Here is a 19,780-nt window from a genome sequence, read left to right as displayed (position 1 = left end):
CTTTCAAAACCCTGCCAAAGTAACAGAAAAAGATACACAAGAACCAAGAAAGTGCAAAGACAGCAGAAAAAAAATTTTGGAAGCTGAAGAGCAGGTGTACAGAAGGTAACAGAGACACTGGAGCTGAAAAAGTGAATGCTTGAGTTGGCGGTGGGAAAGCTGAGCCCCGGATGCAAAGCTTAAAAACTGAGGGCTCCAAACTTGAGGGCTCCAAACCAGGCTTCTCAAACTCCGTCTGGGGTCACAGGTTGGTCCACTTTGGGAAACAGTTTAGCAATAACTAATAAAGCTGAATATATTCATATCCTACGGCCCAGCAATTCCACTCCTAGGTATATAGTAACAGAAATGTGAACAGAAGTTTAACGAAAGACTGAACAAGACTATGCACAGAAGCTTTATAAGTAACAGTCCCAAATTCGAAAGTATCCAAATATCCAACAAATGGAGGACAATTTGTGACATATTTCTGCAGTGGAATTCTACAGTGATAAAAAAAGAAAAAGCTATTGCTACACGTAATGACAGGAACAAATCTCACAAACCTGGTACTGAGCAGAAGCCAGACCTAAGTGTGCATACTGTCAGGTTCCATTTTTATGAAGTTTAAGATCAGGTCAAACAAAGATGTGTGTGGCAGGCAACTTGTAAGATGACTTCCAGTGATCCCTGCCTCATGCCCTTGTGGAATCCCTTCCCTTGAGTGCAACCTGGACCCAGCACCTCACTGCTAATGGGCAGAATGTGACAAAAGAGACGGGCTGTCACTTATGAGGTTAGGTTACAAAGACTCTGGCTTCCTCCGGCTCTTTCACGTGTTAACTCTGCAGGAAGCCAGCCGCCACATTGTAGCTGCCCACATGACAAGGAACCAAGGGATGCCTCTGGCCAAAAACCAGCAAAGAACAGAGGTCATCAGTCCAACAGCTCAGAAGGATCTAAATCCTGAAAACCACCTGGCTGAGGCTGGAGGCAAATCCTGCCCTAGTTGAGCCTTGAGCTGACATCTCACACATTCACTGCAGCCCATGAAAGACCTTGAGTCAGAGCCGAATTCCTGACCCATAGGACCATGAGATAGTAAGTGTTTACTGTTTTAAGATGCTAAGTTTGGGGTAATTTGTTATGTGGTCATAGAGAACTAATACAGATTCTGGTACCAGAAGTAGGGTGTTACTTAAATTTGTGGAAGTAGATTTGGAACCAGGCAGTGAATGAAGGTTGGAAGAATTTTGAGCAGCGTGACCTTGAATGGACTGTTAGAAATGTGGACTTTGAGGACATTGACAGTGACAGCTCACAAGGAAGCAAGGAGTGTGTTACTGGAAACTGGAGGAAGAGGGAGCCTTGTTCTGCAGCAGCTGGAGTCAGCAGCAGTGTCACCTGCACTTACTGTACAGAGATTTCCCAGCAAAGTGTGGAAGGTACCACCTGCGTATAGTAAAATGCGAGAGGGAAGAGAGAAGTGGAGGGAAGGACTGTTAAACAAAAGGGAACCAGGACACGATGGTGTTGAGATTTTCAGCCTCTCCAAAGAGCTAAAGATATAAAATTAAAAAATGGCTTCTGAGCAAATCTCAGGACCCAGACACTGCCAGATAAACAGTAGCCTCACGATAAAACTGATTGTGGCTCGACAACCTTTTAAGAACTAAGAAGGATGAAGGGTGGTGCCCCTGAGATTATTCAGCCACAAAAAAAAGGCACTTTAAAGAGATTAAGGCTGTGCCCACGTATCCTCTCAATCAAACAATAGGGCCTCCAGGAAGCTTCTCTCACAAGGTAGAGGGGGGCTTAGCTGGAAGAAACCTGTGGTGTCTTTTTGTCTAAAGGCACGAACTCCAGTGAGATTCACAGGAGGCCCACAACCTTTTGGGGAGAATTACTTTAGCAAAACTCTGGCAGCTTGAGCTGGATGGGACCCAGGTACCTGATATGGAAAGAGGCAACTGGACCCCCAAAATTCTGCTGGGCAGAAGGCAGGCTGAGGATGCTACTGAGCTGCAAACATGTGCTTCCTGCCATGGCAAAGGATGCATCACTCAGAGGATGGAACCAGAAGCCAGAGAGAGTCAGTCTCACGCTCCGAGACCTAAAAGGACCTGCCAGCATTCGCCCAGCTGGATTTCAGAACTACTCTGGATCAAGGAACCCTGGAGGCCTCTGTTTTCCCCTTTTTGAACAGGGATGTCTGCCCCTACCCCCCACATTGTATGTTGTATGTTGGGGGCAAGGGGTGGTGATGACTTGCCTTTTTAACTTCACAGACCTACAGATTGTGGGAAGTACGACCAAGGAGCCTCAGCCACACCTAGACCTGATTCAGATGAGATTCCAGACTTTCAGCAAAGGATGTAATGAGATGAGATTCTGGAGAAACTTGGAAGGGGGTGATTGTATTTTGCACACGGGAGGAGCATCAGTCATGGGGGCAAGGGCAGGTGGCAGCCTTGGGCACGGCCCCCAACGATCCCCGCCTCCTGCTCTTCATGCCCTCGAATAGTCTCTTCTTGAGTGTGAGCTGGACTCCGTACCTTGTCACCAATGAACAGAATACAGTTGCAGGATGTAACTGAGGCATTGCTGTTTGATTTTTACTTTGAATCTGAAAGAATTTCAATTTTACAGAAAAACTGCAAGGACACAAATAGTAAGTAAATGAATCTGAATTGTGAAGCTGCAGACCTCAAGCTGTTCTTCCACTGGGCTTTGGAACCAGATGGAACTGGTTAACACCCCAGCTCGGCTGCCCCATGCTGCAGTGAGCAAGTTATTCACATCTGAGCCTCAGTTTCCCTATCTATAAAATGGGGATAATTATCTCTACCTCATGGCGTAGCTGTGAACATCAACATGTAAAGTCTTCACATTGCACCGGCATTAACTTTTTTTTTTTTTTTTTAATGTGACCGGTAAGGGGATCGGAACCCCTTGGCTTGGTGTCGCCTGCACTGTGCTCAGCCAGTGAGCGCACTGGCCATCCCCATATAGGATCCGAACCCGCGGCGGGAGCACCACTGTGCTCCCAGCGCTGCACTCTTCTGAGTGAGCCCCGGGGTCGGCCCGGCATGAACTATTGTTATTCACTGCATCCAAACCTTCCCCTGTGTGCCTGGCCTTGCCATGTGTAAGATCAACCCATGCCTGTGCACCACTCATCCATGGATGAGTCCTGCAGATTGTGCTTTCTTCCTCTCACACTCTCGCCTCTTCCATCTCCTCTCTCTTCCTCCTCTCTTCATTTCTCAAGAGAATCACTGGAGTAGTACCCGGCTGGTCACCATGACTATTCTTTTCCCATCAAATTCTCCACTCCGCAGCCAGAACAATCAAAACAAGTTTATGTCTCGCCTTATGCAAAACTTTTGCATGGCTGCAGTCTCTTATGTGTCAGACGCTGAATCTCACAGACATGACATCATTTAATCCTCACAATGCTGCCAAGTAGGTGTGTCTGGATGAAGAAATGAGCCTTCATGGGGTAAGTCCTTGTCCAAGGTCATGTGGCTGGGAGATGGGGGAGTCTGGGCCGGAGCACCTGCTCCAAGCCTGGGCTCTGTCCAGTGCACCCACCCCCAACTCCCGGAAGACATCAAGCAGCTAGCTTCGTGTGCATTGCTTCTGGTGTCCCCCAGCCTTGCAAAGCATTTCTATTCAGATCCTCATTTGTCCTCACACAAACCTATCAAGGTCCACAGGGCAGTCATGTTATCCCCATTGTACAGGTGGGAACATCGAAACTCTGCAGGTGATGAGGCCTGACAGTGTTCTGTGAGTGACTCTCAGCTGTGTGTCTGATATGACACCCAGTTCTTGGCTTGACCCCTCACTGCCTAGTAACCTTACTGACCAAAGCCACACCCCCTTCCATGGTGCCCTTACATCAAGGAGAAGCAGACTGAGGTGGAGACTCATGCCACTCACCTGAGCTATCAAATCTCCATTTTCGGCGTGGACCAAGATCACAGCTCCCAGCCCCTTAAGGAAAGTGAAGGCTTCATATAGCTAAGGAGGAACACACAGGCATCGGTGAGAGATAAAACCATCACAGCAGGTGCATTTATGAGGCCTGCTCTTCTGCTCACACCCACACAGCCATCCACCCACCGGTCTGCAGCATGGCCATGCCATTCATACGGAAAAAGTGCATCGCTCTATGAGTCAGACTTGGAAAGGATCTTTTCCTGGCCCTGACACCTTCCATATCCAAAAGCAGGATCTGAGGGAGGGGCAGAACTGATAGAAGTCGCACCACGGCGTGGGTGCAGCCTCAATCTCAGCGCCTGTCTGCGCCTTTTGCTTTTTTTTGGGCTTGGCTCCTGTCGTTGAGAAGTCATTTTTAGTCTTCCTGAAACTAAATCTGCTGAGCCTGTACTATAGCCACCCACGTGCCACAGGAGATGTGTACGTCTTCACACAAATTTGAACCTATGTCGTTTTACTGACCGTGGTGGGGTGGGGGCACAGCTCTCTGACAATCTAACACTCAGACAGCATAGACCATGCCCGGCATCAGCTCAGTTAGCCAAGACAGGACCCGCACACTGCCCGATGCTCTCTTCCCATCCGAGAAGAGTCTGCAATCAGGCATTTGCCTCAGTGAGGACCACAGCTACCAAGCTCCCTCTCCAGAAGCACGTGAATCTGAACGTCTCCATGTGTGCAGGACAACACCCCAGGGAAGCACGCGTTAGATGGAGACAGCAGGTGGGGTGGCACTGGTGGGCATGAAGCACTTTTGAAGTCCCACATCCGGAGGCCGCTTGATCCATCTACACCCAGGGCCTTGGTGGACCAGATGTTAGAAGGAAACAGGTGAAAATCAAAACTATGCTGACGTGCCATGTGCTACTTTTCCCATGAAACTGAACCACTTTTCAGCCTTGCAAATGCCCTTGCTGATTGTATCAAAAACCTCCAGGGTATCTTGAAGTCAGTTATCACTTGTAACCCCAGATGTTTACTTGAAGACAGGACATGGAGTGCCCCACTGCTCATCTAACTCCGCGCCTAGTAACATGCATATGGCATCTGCTGTACGTCAGGGACTGCCCTAGCACTTCACTGTGTCAATCGCTCAGTCCCCAACAACCTCTACAAGGCAGGTGCTATTATGAGCCTAGATCACATAAAGGTTGGGACAGCAGGGGGCCAGGGCGTGCAGCCAAGCAGTCTGGCTCTAGCATCCATGGCCCCCTCCACCACACTAAAAAGCAGAGAACAGGGAAATGAGAACAAAACAAAATCAGGGCACCCAGTGGCATAGGAAGGCCAGGTGCCCAATAAATAGTAGCCCCTGCACCTGGAGAACAACTCACAGCACGTCTTCCCCAGCTCACTTCATCCACATAACCATTGCTTGATATTGGCATAGTCGGAGATTTTACAACATCTTCTAGATGAGGGAACTGAGAAAGAAAGTCACTTGCCTAAAGTCTTGCAATTGGTTTGAGGGAGACCCAGGGCTCTCCTCTGTGTCAGAGATAATGAAATAGTCTCCAACCTTGCTGGAACCCCAGAATCAAATGCAGAGCTTTCAAGAAGTACAGGTTCCTGAGCCCAGCACCCGAGCATCTGCAACGTGCTCTATGAATCTGTATTTGAAGGAGCTCTCCAGACGACACTGAGGATGAGCTGGGTTTGGAGACCACCATGCCAGAGACGACCCCTTCCCCACTCCACTCTACTCTTCAGGAAGGAATGAAGGCCCAGGAGAGGCAGTGATTGGCAGAAAGTCACATAGCAATTTAGTGCCAGGATCAGGACTTGAACCTGGAGCACTCCTTGCCAGTTCTCACAGTCTCCTTTGCCCTGGGCTGCCTTGACTGACAAAGCTGGCCCAGTCCTGTCAGGTGGGTGAGGAAGGGTGTACAGGAGGACCTACCTGGCTGTCGGACATTTGGTACAGATCCTTATAGGCCATGTAGACTTGGAAGGAATTGACACCTGTTTCAAGATTTTAAAAAAAGAGAGAGAATAGAAGCATGTGTTCAATAAAAATAAGAAGGAAGTTTTTTCCAGTAAATCAACAATCACAGTGCAGAGTGGTAACCTCCAGGACAGAAGTGTGCCACTGGAATTCACAGTGGGGGCACCTAACAGCCTGGGGGTGTGGACGATGGTCCAAGGAGGCTTTTTGGGAAGGTCATACCTAAGCTGAACCTGAAAGTAAAGGAGGAGGAAGAGGAGGAGGAGAGAGAGAGAAGAAGGCAGGGAGGACTGGAACTAACCAGGCTGGGGGTGTGGGGGCAGTGTTCAAGGGGGTGGACTGTAAGGAAGATGGAAGGACATTGGTTGTGCAGGTTCTAGAAAGCGTCCTGTGGCTGAAGCAAAGGCAGCCTGTGTTTTTTAAAAAATACCGTCTTAAAAAATTTTTAGTGTAATACATACAACATAAAACTCACCATCCTAACCAGTTTAAGCTGCTCAGTTCAGTGGCATTTACAACATTCACAATGTTGTGCAACCATCACCTCTGTCTCATAAAGCATGTGCTTTTAAAGCAGGAGAGTGACATGGTCTGAGTGATTTGTGTCAGAAAGGCTATTCTGGAAGCAGCATGGAGGATGGGTGTGCAGAAAAGCAAGGAGAAACTGAGTCAGGCAGGAGGATGCTGAGCCAAGGAAGAGGTGCAGGGATGGAGAGAGCAGGCGGGGATTCAGAAAGGTTGAAATGACAGGACTTCATCACGTAGCGTGTTGACAGGCCAGGGGGAGCAGGGAACGGGTGGGAGGACATCTCCCTATTTCACCTTCAAGTGGCTTGAGGACAGAGGCCATCTCTTATACACCATTTGTCTTGCACATCTACTACATGTGCTCTGCAAGTACTGTTTGTTGATGGAATCAGGGAACATTTGAATACAAAAAAGAACAATTTAAAGCAAAAGTATTAAATAAGATTGAGATTATTTTTTTACACTATGCAATAGTGAAGACAAACCAAAAATCTGTTCTTGTGTAGGAAACCATGGCAACAAAAATTTCTTTTCCCAAAAGATCAGGAAAAATTAAATGAAAAAAACATATTCAGAGATTAACATAAAAGTATGTCTCTAATTAAGTGGACTTAAATTAAAATAATATGACAATAGATACTTCATTGCTTTTTTAAATACAAAAACAAAAACTCAGCATATACATAGAGACACAAAGGAAATGTCAGGGGTAAACAGGTAGAAACATAGTGAGAGGTAAATTCATAGCCTTAAATGCTTTATTGTTTTGTAAAGGGGAGGGGAAGAGCTTATGAACCAAGTAAGCTTCTGCAACAAGAAACTGTAAAAGAACAAAATGAAAATTCACCAAGAAGTAGAAGTAAACAATACAGATAAAAGCAGAAATAATGAATTAGAAAACAGGTGGTGGAATTAGCAAACATACCCTAGAACTGGTTCCCGGGAGGGAAGGGATGAGCAGGGTAAAGCTATCTCAGATTAGAAGCTGTCATGAAAAAATCAAGACAGATTTGACTTGCTGTACATGGAAACCCTGTAAGTTAATTCTTAAAACTCAAAATAAAAAGCAAAATCCAGCATGGTAAACATATCTGCAACAAATTCAACAGAGTTTTGTAAAACATCCTATTTAAAGAATACCAGATGGTGTTTGCTTTTGCGGGGAGGAGGGAGTTGTGATCATGACGGGGCCCAAGGAAGGGTCTGTTGGAGGCTGGCAAAGTTCTATTTCTTACCTGAGGGGGGTGACTGCACAATAGATCATAAAGCCACAGATCTAATTTGTGAAATTTTCTATATCTGTGTATTATTTTCTGTTAAAACAGTTAAAATAAAAGCAAAGAAGCAAAAAAAAACACGGAAGGGAAACAGCATTTTTAGACAATTTAAGAAAAGCAAATGGCTAACTAATAAAGATAAGAAAAAGATTTGGTTTTATTTGTAGTCAAAGTAATTAAAATTAAAACCTCAATATTATACCATATTTTAAAATCTGTTGTCCAATGTGCCTCTGAATGAGCCCCTCTTACATGGCAGGTGACAGGGAAATGGGCCAATTTGCAATTGCTTAGAAAACCAATCTGGCAATACAGATCAAGAGTGGTAAGTGTTTTTGTGCCTTTGGCCTGATAATTCTACTACTAGCAATAGAGCTGCAGGAAATACACTGGGCCCTGATAGTCATAAAAACTCCCAAATTCACAAATGCCACCATCACAGTTTTTTTTCCAAGAAGGTTCCATGGAATACCTGTTCTAAAGGATTGTACCGAACACTTATGGGGTTGTCAACCTATTCATAATACACTCCAGTCTCAGAACTTTCATAAATTTTCTAGCAACTTCCCTCTTTCCCTGTCCACCCAGTCACCTTGGAAATAGCCATGTTCACACAATGTGACCCCAGACCACAGTGCAGGGCTGGCTCCTGACAGATGCCACGCTGAACCAAGATGAGGAACTGAGTCCAACCAATCCCAAGGACACCTGGCTAATCTCTAAAACAGGTGCACACCCAGGGGGTGGTCTGTCACGTTCCACCATAGGCACCAAGGCAGTCGAGGACACAAGCCTAGGCTGGAAGAGAAAAACAGAGACGGATATGGGGGCAGAGACACCTGCATGGGGTCCTTGGATGCACATCTCGACCATGGAAGCAGATTTGCTTCATTCAGCTTAACCCCGTGCTGGAGGGGTTCTGCTGTTTGCAATCAAACACAGGAATTCTGAAGTCCATATTAGATGAACAAGAGCTGGATTCATCAACAATGAACAGGTTTCTTTACTTCAGGGCTTCTCACAGATTTGAACATAATAATGTGCACTAAGAATACTCCAGAAGAGAATAAACAAAGCTCATTTCCCAAAGTTATTAAATCCCAAGAGCCCTTTTTCATGGAATATTTATTTTCTCACTCATCAAATATTTACTGAGTACTCATTATGCACGAACACTCTTCTAGAAGCGAGAGATACAGCTGTGAACAAAGTAGGAAGGATCCCTGTTTACATTCTAGTGGGAATGATAAGCAATAAACAAAGAAGTAAATAAGATAACTTCATGTAGAGAATAGTACTAGGAAGAAATTGAATGGGCTGGTAAATTTTTTAAAAATTCACAAAATTTTTGCAACAACTGCCATCAAGAGGCAGAATCTATTTCCTGGCCCCTTGAATCTAGGCTGCTCTTGTGACTTGCTTTGACCTGCACAATGAAGCAGACGTTACACTGCACCAGTTCCAAGCCTGGGCTGCAAGAGGACTTACAATGTCCACGCTTGCTCTCTTGGAAGTGAAGAAGCCCTCCAGAACCTGCTGGAAAACAGATCATGGGGACAGCCGTCCTTGCTGGTCCAGCCATCCTGGAGGAGGCTCAGGCATGAATGAGCCAGGTGCAAACAGCAGAAGAACTGCCCAGCTGAGCTTAACCAAAGTGCCTACCCACAGAGTTGTTTTTTATTAATTGCACTAAAATACACACAACCTAAAATTTACCATCTTAACCATTTTTTAAGTGTACAGTTCAGTGGCATTCTGTACATTCACACTGTTATGCTACCATCACCGCCACCCACGCCCAGAACTCTTTGCCTCTTGTAAAACTGAAATTCTGTGCCCATTCAACAAGTCCCTGTTCCCCTCCCCGCACCCCTGGAACCCACCATTCCACTTATCTCTATGAATTTGAGTGCTCTAGGGATCACATATAAGTAAAATCATTTAGTATTTGTTCTTTTGTGACTGGGTTGTTTTACTTGGTATAATGTTGTAGTGGATTGGATGTCCCCCCAAACTCACTGAAGCTTGAATTGTGTCCCCCAAGTTTTATGTATTAGAAACTTGGCCCCCACTGTGACTGTTGGGAGTGTGGGAAATCTTATTATGGTGATTGAAAGGTGGAGCCTTGAAGAGGTGATAGGATTGTAGGACCCTGCAGTAGTGAATGGGTTAATAATGTTGGTCAGGGGTGTGGTTATAGGGCTTTAAAAGAAGAGGAGAGTCTCTCTCTCTCTGCTCTTTCGGCTTCCACCATCTTGCAATATGAGACCTCTGGGTCACTGTTACCACCACCAGATGTGTTCCTTGGACTTTGGACTTCTGAGCCACCAAAACTGTGAGCAATAAATTTCATTTTCTTACAAATTACCCAGCTCCAGGTATTTTGTTATAAGCAACAGAAATGGACTAATACAAATGTCTTCCACATGTTCATCCCTGTTGTGGCATGTGTAAGAATTTCCTCTCTTTTTAAGGTGGAATAAGGTCCCATTGTGTGGATGAACTACATTTTATTTATCCATTCATCTGTCAATAACACTTGGTTGCTTCTATTCCTTGGCTATTGTGAGTAATGCTGCTATGAACATGGGTATACAAACATCTCTTTGAGGCCCTGATTTTCAGTTCTTTTGGGTATATACCAAGAAGTGGCATTGCTGGATCATATGGTACTTCCATTTTCACTTTGTTGAGGAACCACCACGCTGTTTTCCACAGCAGCTGCACCATGTTACATGCCCACCAGCAGTGCACAAAGGTTCCAATCTCTCCATGTCCTCTCCAACACTTGTTATTTTCTGGTTTTGTTTTTGTTTTATAGTAATCATCTTAATAGGTGTGAGGTTGCATCTAGCTGTGATTTTAACAGTTGCTGTTTTAAGCCACTGGACTTTTTTAGTGGTTTCTGTACACACCAAAGGCTAATTAATACAGAGATTGGTACCTAAAGGTTGGGTGCTGCAGGGGCCAAAACGTAAAGCATGTGGCACTGTCTTTGAGATAGACTGGTGGGTAGAAGTCAGAAGAGTAGTGAGGAAACTGTTAGCAAAAGTTGGAAAAATAGTAAATGAACTGTCAGCAGAGTAAGCGTATCAGGTAGAAAAATGGCCACTGTGGTCACTTGGGAGAAAACATACCCGAGAAATTGTGAATCTAGATAAGGTGATTTCCATGAATGTTGACAGTGCAGGTTGTCTTCTCTGAACTCTGTATGATGAGGTGCAAGAAGTGAGACATAAAAAGGAAACTGAGATGAAAAAAACCCCAAAATCAGAGAGAGAGATAAAAAAGGAACTGTTCACTCTGCAAGCAGAATTTGGTGGACCCATGGGAGACCCATGATTTGCTGGACTGGAAAGTAGAACTGCTTTTCATCGCTGCTCTTGCCAGCCTACACGCAATGCTCAAAGTAAAAAATGGCTTCGAGGTAAATTACAACCAGGCTGTACCTGTACCTCTTCGTTACGATCTCAGAAAAATCTATGTTTGTGCCTGGTAAACTTCCTCAGCTAGACAAAAGGGCCTCTAAGAATCTTAAAGGCATTGTCACGCAGCACACTGACAGTCACCACAAGTAGACGGTCTCAAAAAGGATTTGCCCAGTGGAGTGAATCTGATACACCGGAAACCCTAATGTTTAAAGAAAGTTCATACTACCTTGGACTAGAAGAGACAGAGACAGTTGAAAATGAAAAGGGACCTCTGGGTTGCCAATTTTCTGTAGGTAGGAGAAGTTTGAGAAAGCTATTCAGCTGCAAATATGGGCCATTTTTTGGTAAAAAGGAACTATGTTAGGGCGGAGACTGAGCTATGCAAAACCACAGCTTAGAACAGGGGACAGTAAACTGCAAAAGGCCGGACGGGTAAGTGCTTTGGGCTCTATGGGACACACACAGTCTCTGTCACACGTTCTTCTTTGTCAATGTTGTTGTTTGCTTGTTTGTTCTGTTTTGTTTTTTAAAAACTTTTAAGAATGTAGAAAACATTCTTAGCTCAAGGGCAATACAAAAACAGGCCTCAGGCCAGGCCTGTCTCATGGGCTGCATGTGGTTTGCCACACCCCCCGAACTTGAGCACTACTCCCCAGGAGGAGGACTGGGCCCTGAGGAAGGAATCCTCCCTGCCCCCAGAGCAGGTGGACCTGGTAATAGGTGCCCTGCTGGATTCCAGACTTTCTATGGAGTCATGACTAAGTGCCGCCTATTTTTTCTCTTTTTACATGGAAGTGTTTATTGTGTTTTCCTGTCCCTGTCCCACTGCTTTATGTTGGGCGCATGTGCGGACAGCACATACTTATTTTCCTGGTTCACAGGTCTTTAAATCAAGAGGAGCCACACCCAGGGAGCCTCATGCCCATTCTATGTGGATGCTGGTAATGAGATCGTGGCCTTTGAGCTTATGCTGTGGCTGGATGAAACTGTCGGGGTTGCTGGGAGGGAGTAAGAATATTTTGCACATGGAAGGGATACAAATAACTTTGGCCAGAATGAGGCACTATGGTAGATTAAAATGGCCACAAACTCTTTGAGTTTCCTCCTATCAAGAGATGGAGTCTTTTTCCCCACCCCGGGAATGTGGGCTGGTTTTATGATTTGCTTTGACCAACAGGATGCACCTGAAATGATGCTGTGTGACTTCCAAGCTTAAGCCTCAAGAGGCCTTTCAGCATCTATGTTTGCCCTGGTGGAACACTCCCACCATGGAAGGAAGTCCCAGAGAGCCCTCGGAGGATGTGAGATCGTGCAGAAAGCCACCCCAGCCATCTCACTTGAGGCCTGAATGTCTGAGTGAGTGAGCCCAGGAACATGTGCAGGAGAACTGCTCAGCTGGGCCCAGCCAAAATTGCCAACCAACAGAAGCAGAGGTTACTAAATGATTGTTGTTTTAAGTCCCAGGTTTGGAGTATCTTGTTACACAGCAAAGGCTAGCTAACACATAGGACAACGTGAGGTAGAGACAATAAGAGTCTGGAAGAAAGATCCAGCCAGTTCATGCAAAAAGAGGAATAGTACCATTGCCTTTGCTGTTCTGAGAAAATAAGCAGGGGCCTGCACTGCTGGAAGCAGGCAGCTGGTGTGAGTCCTTCTACTCTGCACTACACTTGTGTTTCTCCTCCTTTCAATGGTTTCTAAATAAAATCCCTATTTTTTGACTGAAATGCTCCTGACATCTAACAAAACCAATAATTATTAATAGTGTTTGGGTCTGCGGCTGTGAAATTACAGGCAGGACTCCCTTATCAGTGGTTAATTATAATAAATTCCATCCCAAGGGATACCCGTTCTCTCCTGCCAAGTCCACACAGTGTCTCGGAGCTAGTCTATTCTAGAATAATTTACTCTACTGGCTTGAGATTTCTAAAATAAGCCAGGGATTGATTGGTCTAACAACAGATTCAAGCACTGGATGTCGGATCTCATGTCACCCAGCCTGAGCTTATCCTGGAAGAAAGCACTGTGGACCTGTCCTTTTGGTATCCAAGACAATGTAAAGAGCAGCCAGCAGGAAGGAGGTCAGGGGCTCGGGGGCAGCTTGGAAGAGTCACGAGCTGTACCCCACATGAGAGCTCCCAGAGAAGGGAGCACCCAAGGAGCTGACATCCAGCCTGGTCCCCGCCCCCCGGCCAAGCCTGTGCCTTGACAGAGGGCTGATCCCTCTGACTGATCTACCCAGGGAGGGTGCCTGTGCAATTCCCACAAAGACACCAACAGTGCTGGCAGCAGCTTGGTCGGGAAGGGCTGAGTCCAGCTCTGTCGCTGGACACTGCAGAAGTTATTACACCTCTCTGTGTTTCAGTTTCCCCATCTCTAGAATGAAAGCATTGACCAAATGTATTCTAAATCGGTTTCCCATCCCAAAAATGTCCTGCACTGGATTTTACAGTATAATCATGATGACCATCAAGACTGGGGAGCAAGCCCTTCTGACTTAGAGAGGGAGGCTCTAAAATGCTTCAGGACAAAGGACACCAGGCATGTTCCTCCTCCCCCCTTTCTGTTTTCTTCTCTCCCTGCTTCCTTCTCTCTCTCCCTTCCTTCCCTGATTCACTCATGCAATGAACATTTAATAAGAGCTCATTCTATGTTAGGCACATGAAAGGACTTGGGATACAGAAGCTAATAAAGCATCTTTCAGGAAATCAATCAGTCAGCCCACCGATACCTGTCACATCTCTCCCGTGTTCAGGCACCAGCCATGAAACTATGAGTAAGACAACAAGTCCCTGCCCTCGGGGAGCTCGGTCTGGGGTGGGCTGGGGGTGTCAACAAGTAAACAGGCAAAGGCAACTTAGTATCATAAACACGATGATGGGGCTGCAGGGGCTACTGGGTGAACACTAAATCTGGACAAAGGGCATCAGGAAAGGCTTCTGAGAGAAGACATGGCTCAGCCACAAATGCAAGCGTCCCTCAGAAGAGGCGGGGAGAGTGTTTCAGAAGGCCACCAGCATTCGCACAGTCCTGAGAGTAAGAGACAGCTGAGGGCATACGGGAACCCGAGGGGTGCAGGGCGGCTGGAGTGCAGGGTACGAGAGACTGGGCACCAGAGGGGTTTGCAGAGGGGGACGGGGGGACAGGCAGGAAAAGGCCTTTGAAAACCATGTGGGCAATTTGGGATTACCCTGGGGATAATGTAGACCTGCTGGAGGCATTTAAGCTAATTGCTTTTTTAAAAAACCCATGCCTAAAAGGTAACAAGTGTTGGTGAGGGTGTGGAGAAAGGCGAACCTTTGGCCATTGTTGGTGGGACGTAAAATTAGTACAGCCATTGTGGAAAACAGTATGGAGGGATCCTCAAAAAATTAAAAATAAAAGTATCATGTGATCCAACAATCCCGCTACTAGGGATATACACCAAAAAATTAACATCAGAATGTCAAAGAGATGCCTGCACTTCCATGTTCACTGCAGCCCTGTTCATAAGATCCAAGATATGGAAACAATACGTGTCCATTGACGGATGAACAGATAAAGAAAACGTCGTATATATAATATACACAGTGGAATGCTGTGCAGCCTCAGGAAAGAGGGAAATCCTGTCATGTATGACAACATGGATGAATCTGGGGACATGATACAAAGTGAAATAAGCCCATCACAGAAAGACAAACACCCCATGATTGCACTCATACCCGTGTGGATTCTAAACAAGCCGAACTCAATGAAAACAGAGAGCAGAATGGGGGCTGCCAGGGGCTGGGGGTCACGTGGAGAAATGGGGGGTGTTGGTCAAAGGGCACAAAGTTTCAGTTAGACCAGAGGAGTAAGTTCTGGGGATCTTTTGTACATACGTCACTGTGGCTAGTAACACTGTAGTGCACACTTGGAAACTGCTGAGAGCAGATCTTACACGTTCCCACAACAGAAAATAAGTGTGTGAGGGGATGGGTAGGTTAATTAGCTTGATTTACCCATTTCACAGTGTATACATGGATCAAAACCTCGCATTGTCACAGTAAATATATACAATTTTAATCAACTATACCTTAATTTAAAAAAAGTAAAACCCACGCCACTGGCTGTGGCAAAAATGAATCACAAAGGGCCAGACGGGGGTGAAACCAGCGACGGGGAGGGGGCAGGACCTGGGGGAGGCGCTGTGGGAAGAACCACAGACAGATCTCGGCCACCGGGAAGGCAGAGCCGAGGCTGCAGGGGACGGGTGACGAGGCACGGGAACAATCATCCACACGGCTCCCCGGCTTGCTGGCTTCTGCAGGCGCTTGGTCGGGCGCCTCTCCCTGAGATGGGATGCTGGAGAGGATGCAGTTTGCAGGGACCTGCGGTGGGGCCCGCAGGCATCTAGGGAGCCCGCTGCTGTGTCCATCTGGGCCAGAGCCACCGGCGGTCGGAGGGGATGAAGCTAATGGATCTGGGGGCACTCAGGGAGGGGTGCCTGGGATGGAGGCCTGAGATCTGCAATGTCCACTGAGCAACCCAGGCAGAAGGAGAGGCAGGAGGAGCAGGTCCTGGGGAGGGGCAGGGCAGGGCTCGTAACCACTGACCCCACCTGTGTTTTAAAGGATGGGAAGGAATTCGTGCACTTGATAGTAGTGCCTGATTAAGGTATTCTTTATAATCCATTCACCCAATCTGAGAACCAGGATGTGTGGGCAGAAAGAAATGTGCAAGAACAATCTCTGGAAACAGGGGTGGGGGCAGCCTCTACTGAGGATCCAGGGAAGTTCTTACCTTGTTTGCTCTCCAGACCCTACAGCCTGTCTGTGCTTAACCCTCTGGGCCTCAGTAGAAAGGCCCTTCCCTGGCCCACCCATCCCACCCATGGGCAGAGGGCTCAGGCATCCTGGGGATGCCTTCAGGAGATGTCAGGTGGAGCCTGTGGACTGTCCTTGGGCCTTGGGGTGGCAGGAGGTTGATTTTTCTTTGAGTCTTTCCTAAAGCCCTTAAGCAAGAGCCACAGGCCTCAGGTGGTCAGCTCAGGGCAGTCTCTGGGCAGTCACCTAGCCAAGGTCCCAGCCCTGCTCTGGAAGTGTCCAGGGATGTGCCCCATGGCAAGCCCTGCACAAGTCCCCAATGCCTGGATTCCAGCTGGAGGTAGTAACTCGTCAACTGTAGCACGTCAGGAAAAGCCATCCCCACTGTGCACCTGCACCACCTACCTCCCAGGGCTGCTACAACAAAACGACCTGAAGTCAGGGCAGAGACTTAACACCAACACCGAGCTGGGACTGTGCATCTCGCACCTGGTACCAGGGCCCTCATGCTGTAGATAAGGTTAGTTAGGTGACCTGTCCAGGGTCACACAGCCGGGAACTGGGAGAAGCAGGACTCAAACCCAATCTTTCCACATCTTGCTGCTTCCCGGAGGCACGTGACACTTGCACAGTCATGTGATGGTGCACTTGTGTGTGCGAGAGAATGAAACCACGTTAGAGGCAGCCAATGACTCACCACCCGGCATAAGTCAGTGGAGCGGGCTGAGGCTCATTCCCCAACCTGGACGGGGCCCCAGAATCCATCCCCTTCACTGTTGTCCCAACCCACCGCCTCCAACAGCCCCACACAGAGGGAGGGCAGGAGAATCAGGGGCCCACTTCTAGCTGTTTCCCTATAGAAACAGCTGCACAGAGAGCCTGGATAGATGTTCTCTCACAGCAATGAAACGGCAACAGCTGGAAACAGCCTGTAGTGGACGCCGTGATGAGCCCTGACATAGATTATAACACCACAGAGCCCTACTGTAGGCCAGCACATTTTAAGCACTACACAGATATCCTCTCATCTGATCTTCAAAACGACCTTCGTATTACCTCCATTTTCCAGCTGGGAAAACTGAGGCACGGAGAGGTTGAGCAATGGCCCAAGGTGACACAGCTACTAGGTGCAGGGGCCTGGTCATCCATGACATTTTATTGAGTGAAAAGCATATTGCAGAATATGCATATTATATACAGCTCTATTTATGTAAAAATTACACACATATGTGAATGTGTCTATACATATACAAATAGTATATGTATATTTATATTCAATATTTTTGTATACACATAGGTAAATAGGAAAAACATCAAGAAAGTCAAACACCAAATTGTCCCTTTTCACATTAAACACTGTCATATTGTTTCGATAAGCATGTACTAATTCTGAAACTTGAATCAATAAAAAGCATTTTACAATGCTGGTTAGACACTTAAAAACCCTTGAGTGCCCCTAAAAACTTCATCAGGGCTTTTCCTTGCAAGTTGCTAGACAAGGGAAGAAAACAGCTCTCTGCCATTTTCAAGGGCCCTGCAATAACTACCAGGACCCCAAAAAACACCCTCTCCCTGACAGAGCTGTGGCACTCTCCCTTGACAGTTTCGTAATCCTGGTATTCCATCCCAATTCCTCTCCACCTTCATCCTGTCTGCATCCATAGTTCAGTTGTTTAAACTGATGGGCTGAAGCCCTTGGGGTATCATGGAAACTTGCTCAGGACTTGACGTTAGGTGAGAAAGGCAATATACAAAATGGTCAATTCCTTGGACTATGACTCTGTGTGACACACAGCAACTGCAATGGAGGGGTAGCCTTCTTGATAGAAAAAGCTTAAACAGATGTATGAAAATTTCAAATTGGTAAGCGTGCAAAGAATAAAATCGGACATTCGCATTAGGAAAAATAGACACAAAATATTGAAAATAATTAGTAATTAGAGAACTACAATGAACAACAATGGCAGAGTGTTGTTCTCCCATAAATTAGCAAGGATTTCAAAGATGCAATGACACCCAATGGTGCAAGCATGCAGGGCCTAGACTCTGACACGGGGCTTGTGCGCACACACGTGGGCACATCTTTCAGGAAACCCATTTGGCCTTGGGCATCACGATCTTGAACAATGTTAAAACTATGGACCTCACAATTCTGTTTCTGGAAACCTAAGGAAATAATTAGAAATGAAAACAAATGTTTACATACGAAGATGTTCACCATAACACAATTTATAATAAAACATACAGAAAACCTAAATGCCCAATTTTTTAAAAAGCCAAACAAATTAACCACTACATTGTGTATTATGAGCCATTAAAAAGTTACTGAAGAAGAGTAATGTTACTCATAAAGTGTTAAGTGAAAAAAGAAGGATTACAAACAACGGCTCTTGTACAAAGTCACCTAAACAGGCGGAGAATGAAGGCAATAACCCTTAACATCAGTGGTAAGTTGTGACAGTTGCGAGAATCAGAGGGAAAATGCTTTTCCTTCTCATGATTTTCTGACAATTTTTTGGATTGGGCATGATGGTGCTTTTATGATAAGAAACATAGCACATATATTTTACTTCAAAAACACCCTAGCTGTCTCCTCAGAGAGCTCTCTGGCACTGCCCCTTTCAGGACTGGTCACTCAGGCCCTGGCTCATCTGTTCTGCGGCCTCTGTTTCCCTTGTGTCTTCTGCTCAGTCCACCACTATTCGACATAATGGACACTGTAACGTGCCTACACTGTGCAGTGACGCCTGGTGTGAACCCAAACAGAAGGGACCTGGAGCGGGATACAGAAATGTACAGACATGCATCCCTCCCGCACAGAGCTCAGGGTTTCATGGAAGAGTTGGACAGACAATCAATGTTCCATAATCCGAGAACAGTGAAAAAAGTGTCCCCAGAGAGGCCCAGGTAACGGCTTTGTATATTCAAGGAATGAAGCAATTGTGATTGGGGAAATGGGAGAAGGTGATCATCGAGCTGGGTCTTGAAGGAGAGTGACATTTTGACAGGCAGAGAAGAAAGGGCATCCCCGGCAGGCGTGCAGCACAAACAAAGGCCCAGCAGTGTAACAGGTTTTAGGGGATGGCAGCCAGGACAGCATATACCCAGGGTGGGTTATGTACAGAAAGAACAGCGAGGCTTGACCAAAGACAGCCTTGCACGCCAGGCTACAGAAGTGGCCCTCTTCTGTCAACAAGGGATACCTCCAAAGGGTTTCAAGGAGAAGATGACAGACTCCTTAAAGAGGGAGTCTGTTTTTTCATTATTTATGTGGCAGTGTGCAGCTCATAACGGGGTTCACAGCAGATGCAGATAAAGGGAATTTTAATTCCACATAATCTTTGGATCTACGAAAGAACCAGGAATTCCAAAGCCCCATTCTGGGGCTTTAACTGACCTTTGTCCTGGACCAGCACCTCCAGCTCCTCTCGAACACCATCATACCAGCTTGTGATGTCCACGTGGAGGGAGTAGTCACAGCAGGATTTGGTGTCAGCCGCCTCATGCCACTTCTCAAAGGAGGTCAGCAGGCTGGACCCAGGTTCAGGAACAACATGGTCAACTGACAGAGAAATAAATATCATGATGCTTAGGACCCAAGTTTTTACAATGATAGCCACATCACCACCACCTTCTCTATCACCCATCACCACCATCACCATCATAATCATCATCACCATCACCATCACCATCATCATCACCATAACCACCATCACCATCATCATCATCATCACCATCATCATCATCACCACCATCATCATCACCATCACCATCATGATCATCATCATGACCATCATCATCACCATCATCATGACCATCACCATCATCACC

At 46.4% G+C, this 19,780-nt stretch overlaps 1 protein-coding gene across 1 annotated transcript in view; it reads right to left on the bottom strand.

Annotated features, from left to right (window-relative positions):
- CRMP1 (collapsin response mediator protein 1) overlaps positions 1-19,780 on the bottom strand; it is a 71,183-nt gene that overhangs the window by 19,866 nt on the left and 31,537 nt on the right. Inside the window, exons 4-6 of the mRNA XM_063107915.1 lie at positions 19,347-19,511; positions 5,885-5,946; positions 3,925-4,005 (exon numbers count right to left, since the gene is read on the bottom strand). Of these exons, the coding sequence (XP_062963985.1) occupies positions 3,925-4,005; positions 5,885-5,946; positions 19,347-19,511 (308 nt within the window). The remainder of the gene's footprint in view (positions 1-3,924; positions 4,006-5,884; positions 5,947-19,346; positions 19,512-19,780) is intronic.

Source organism: Cynocephalus volans, chromosome 9 (assembly GCF_027409185.1).
Source record: "Cynocephalus volans isolate mCynVol1 chromosome 9, mCynVol1.pri, whole genome shotgun sequence".
NCBI classification, from domain to species: domain Eukaryota; kingdom Metazoa; phylum Chordata; class Mammalia; order Dermoptera; family Cynocephalidae; genus Cynocephalus; species Cynocephalus volans.
This window is presented reverse-complemented; position numbering and strand designations above follow the sequence as displayed.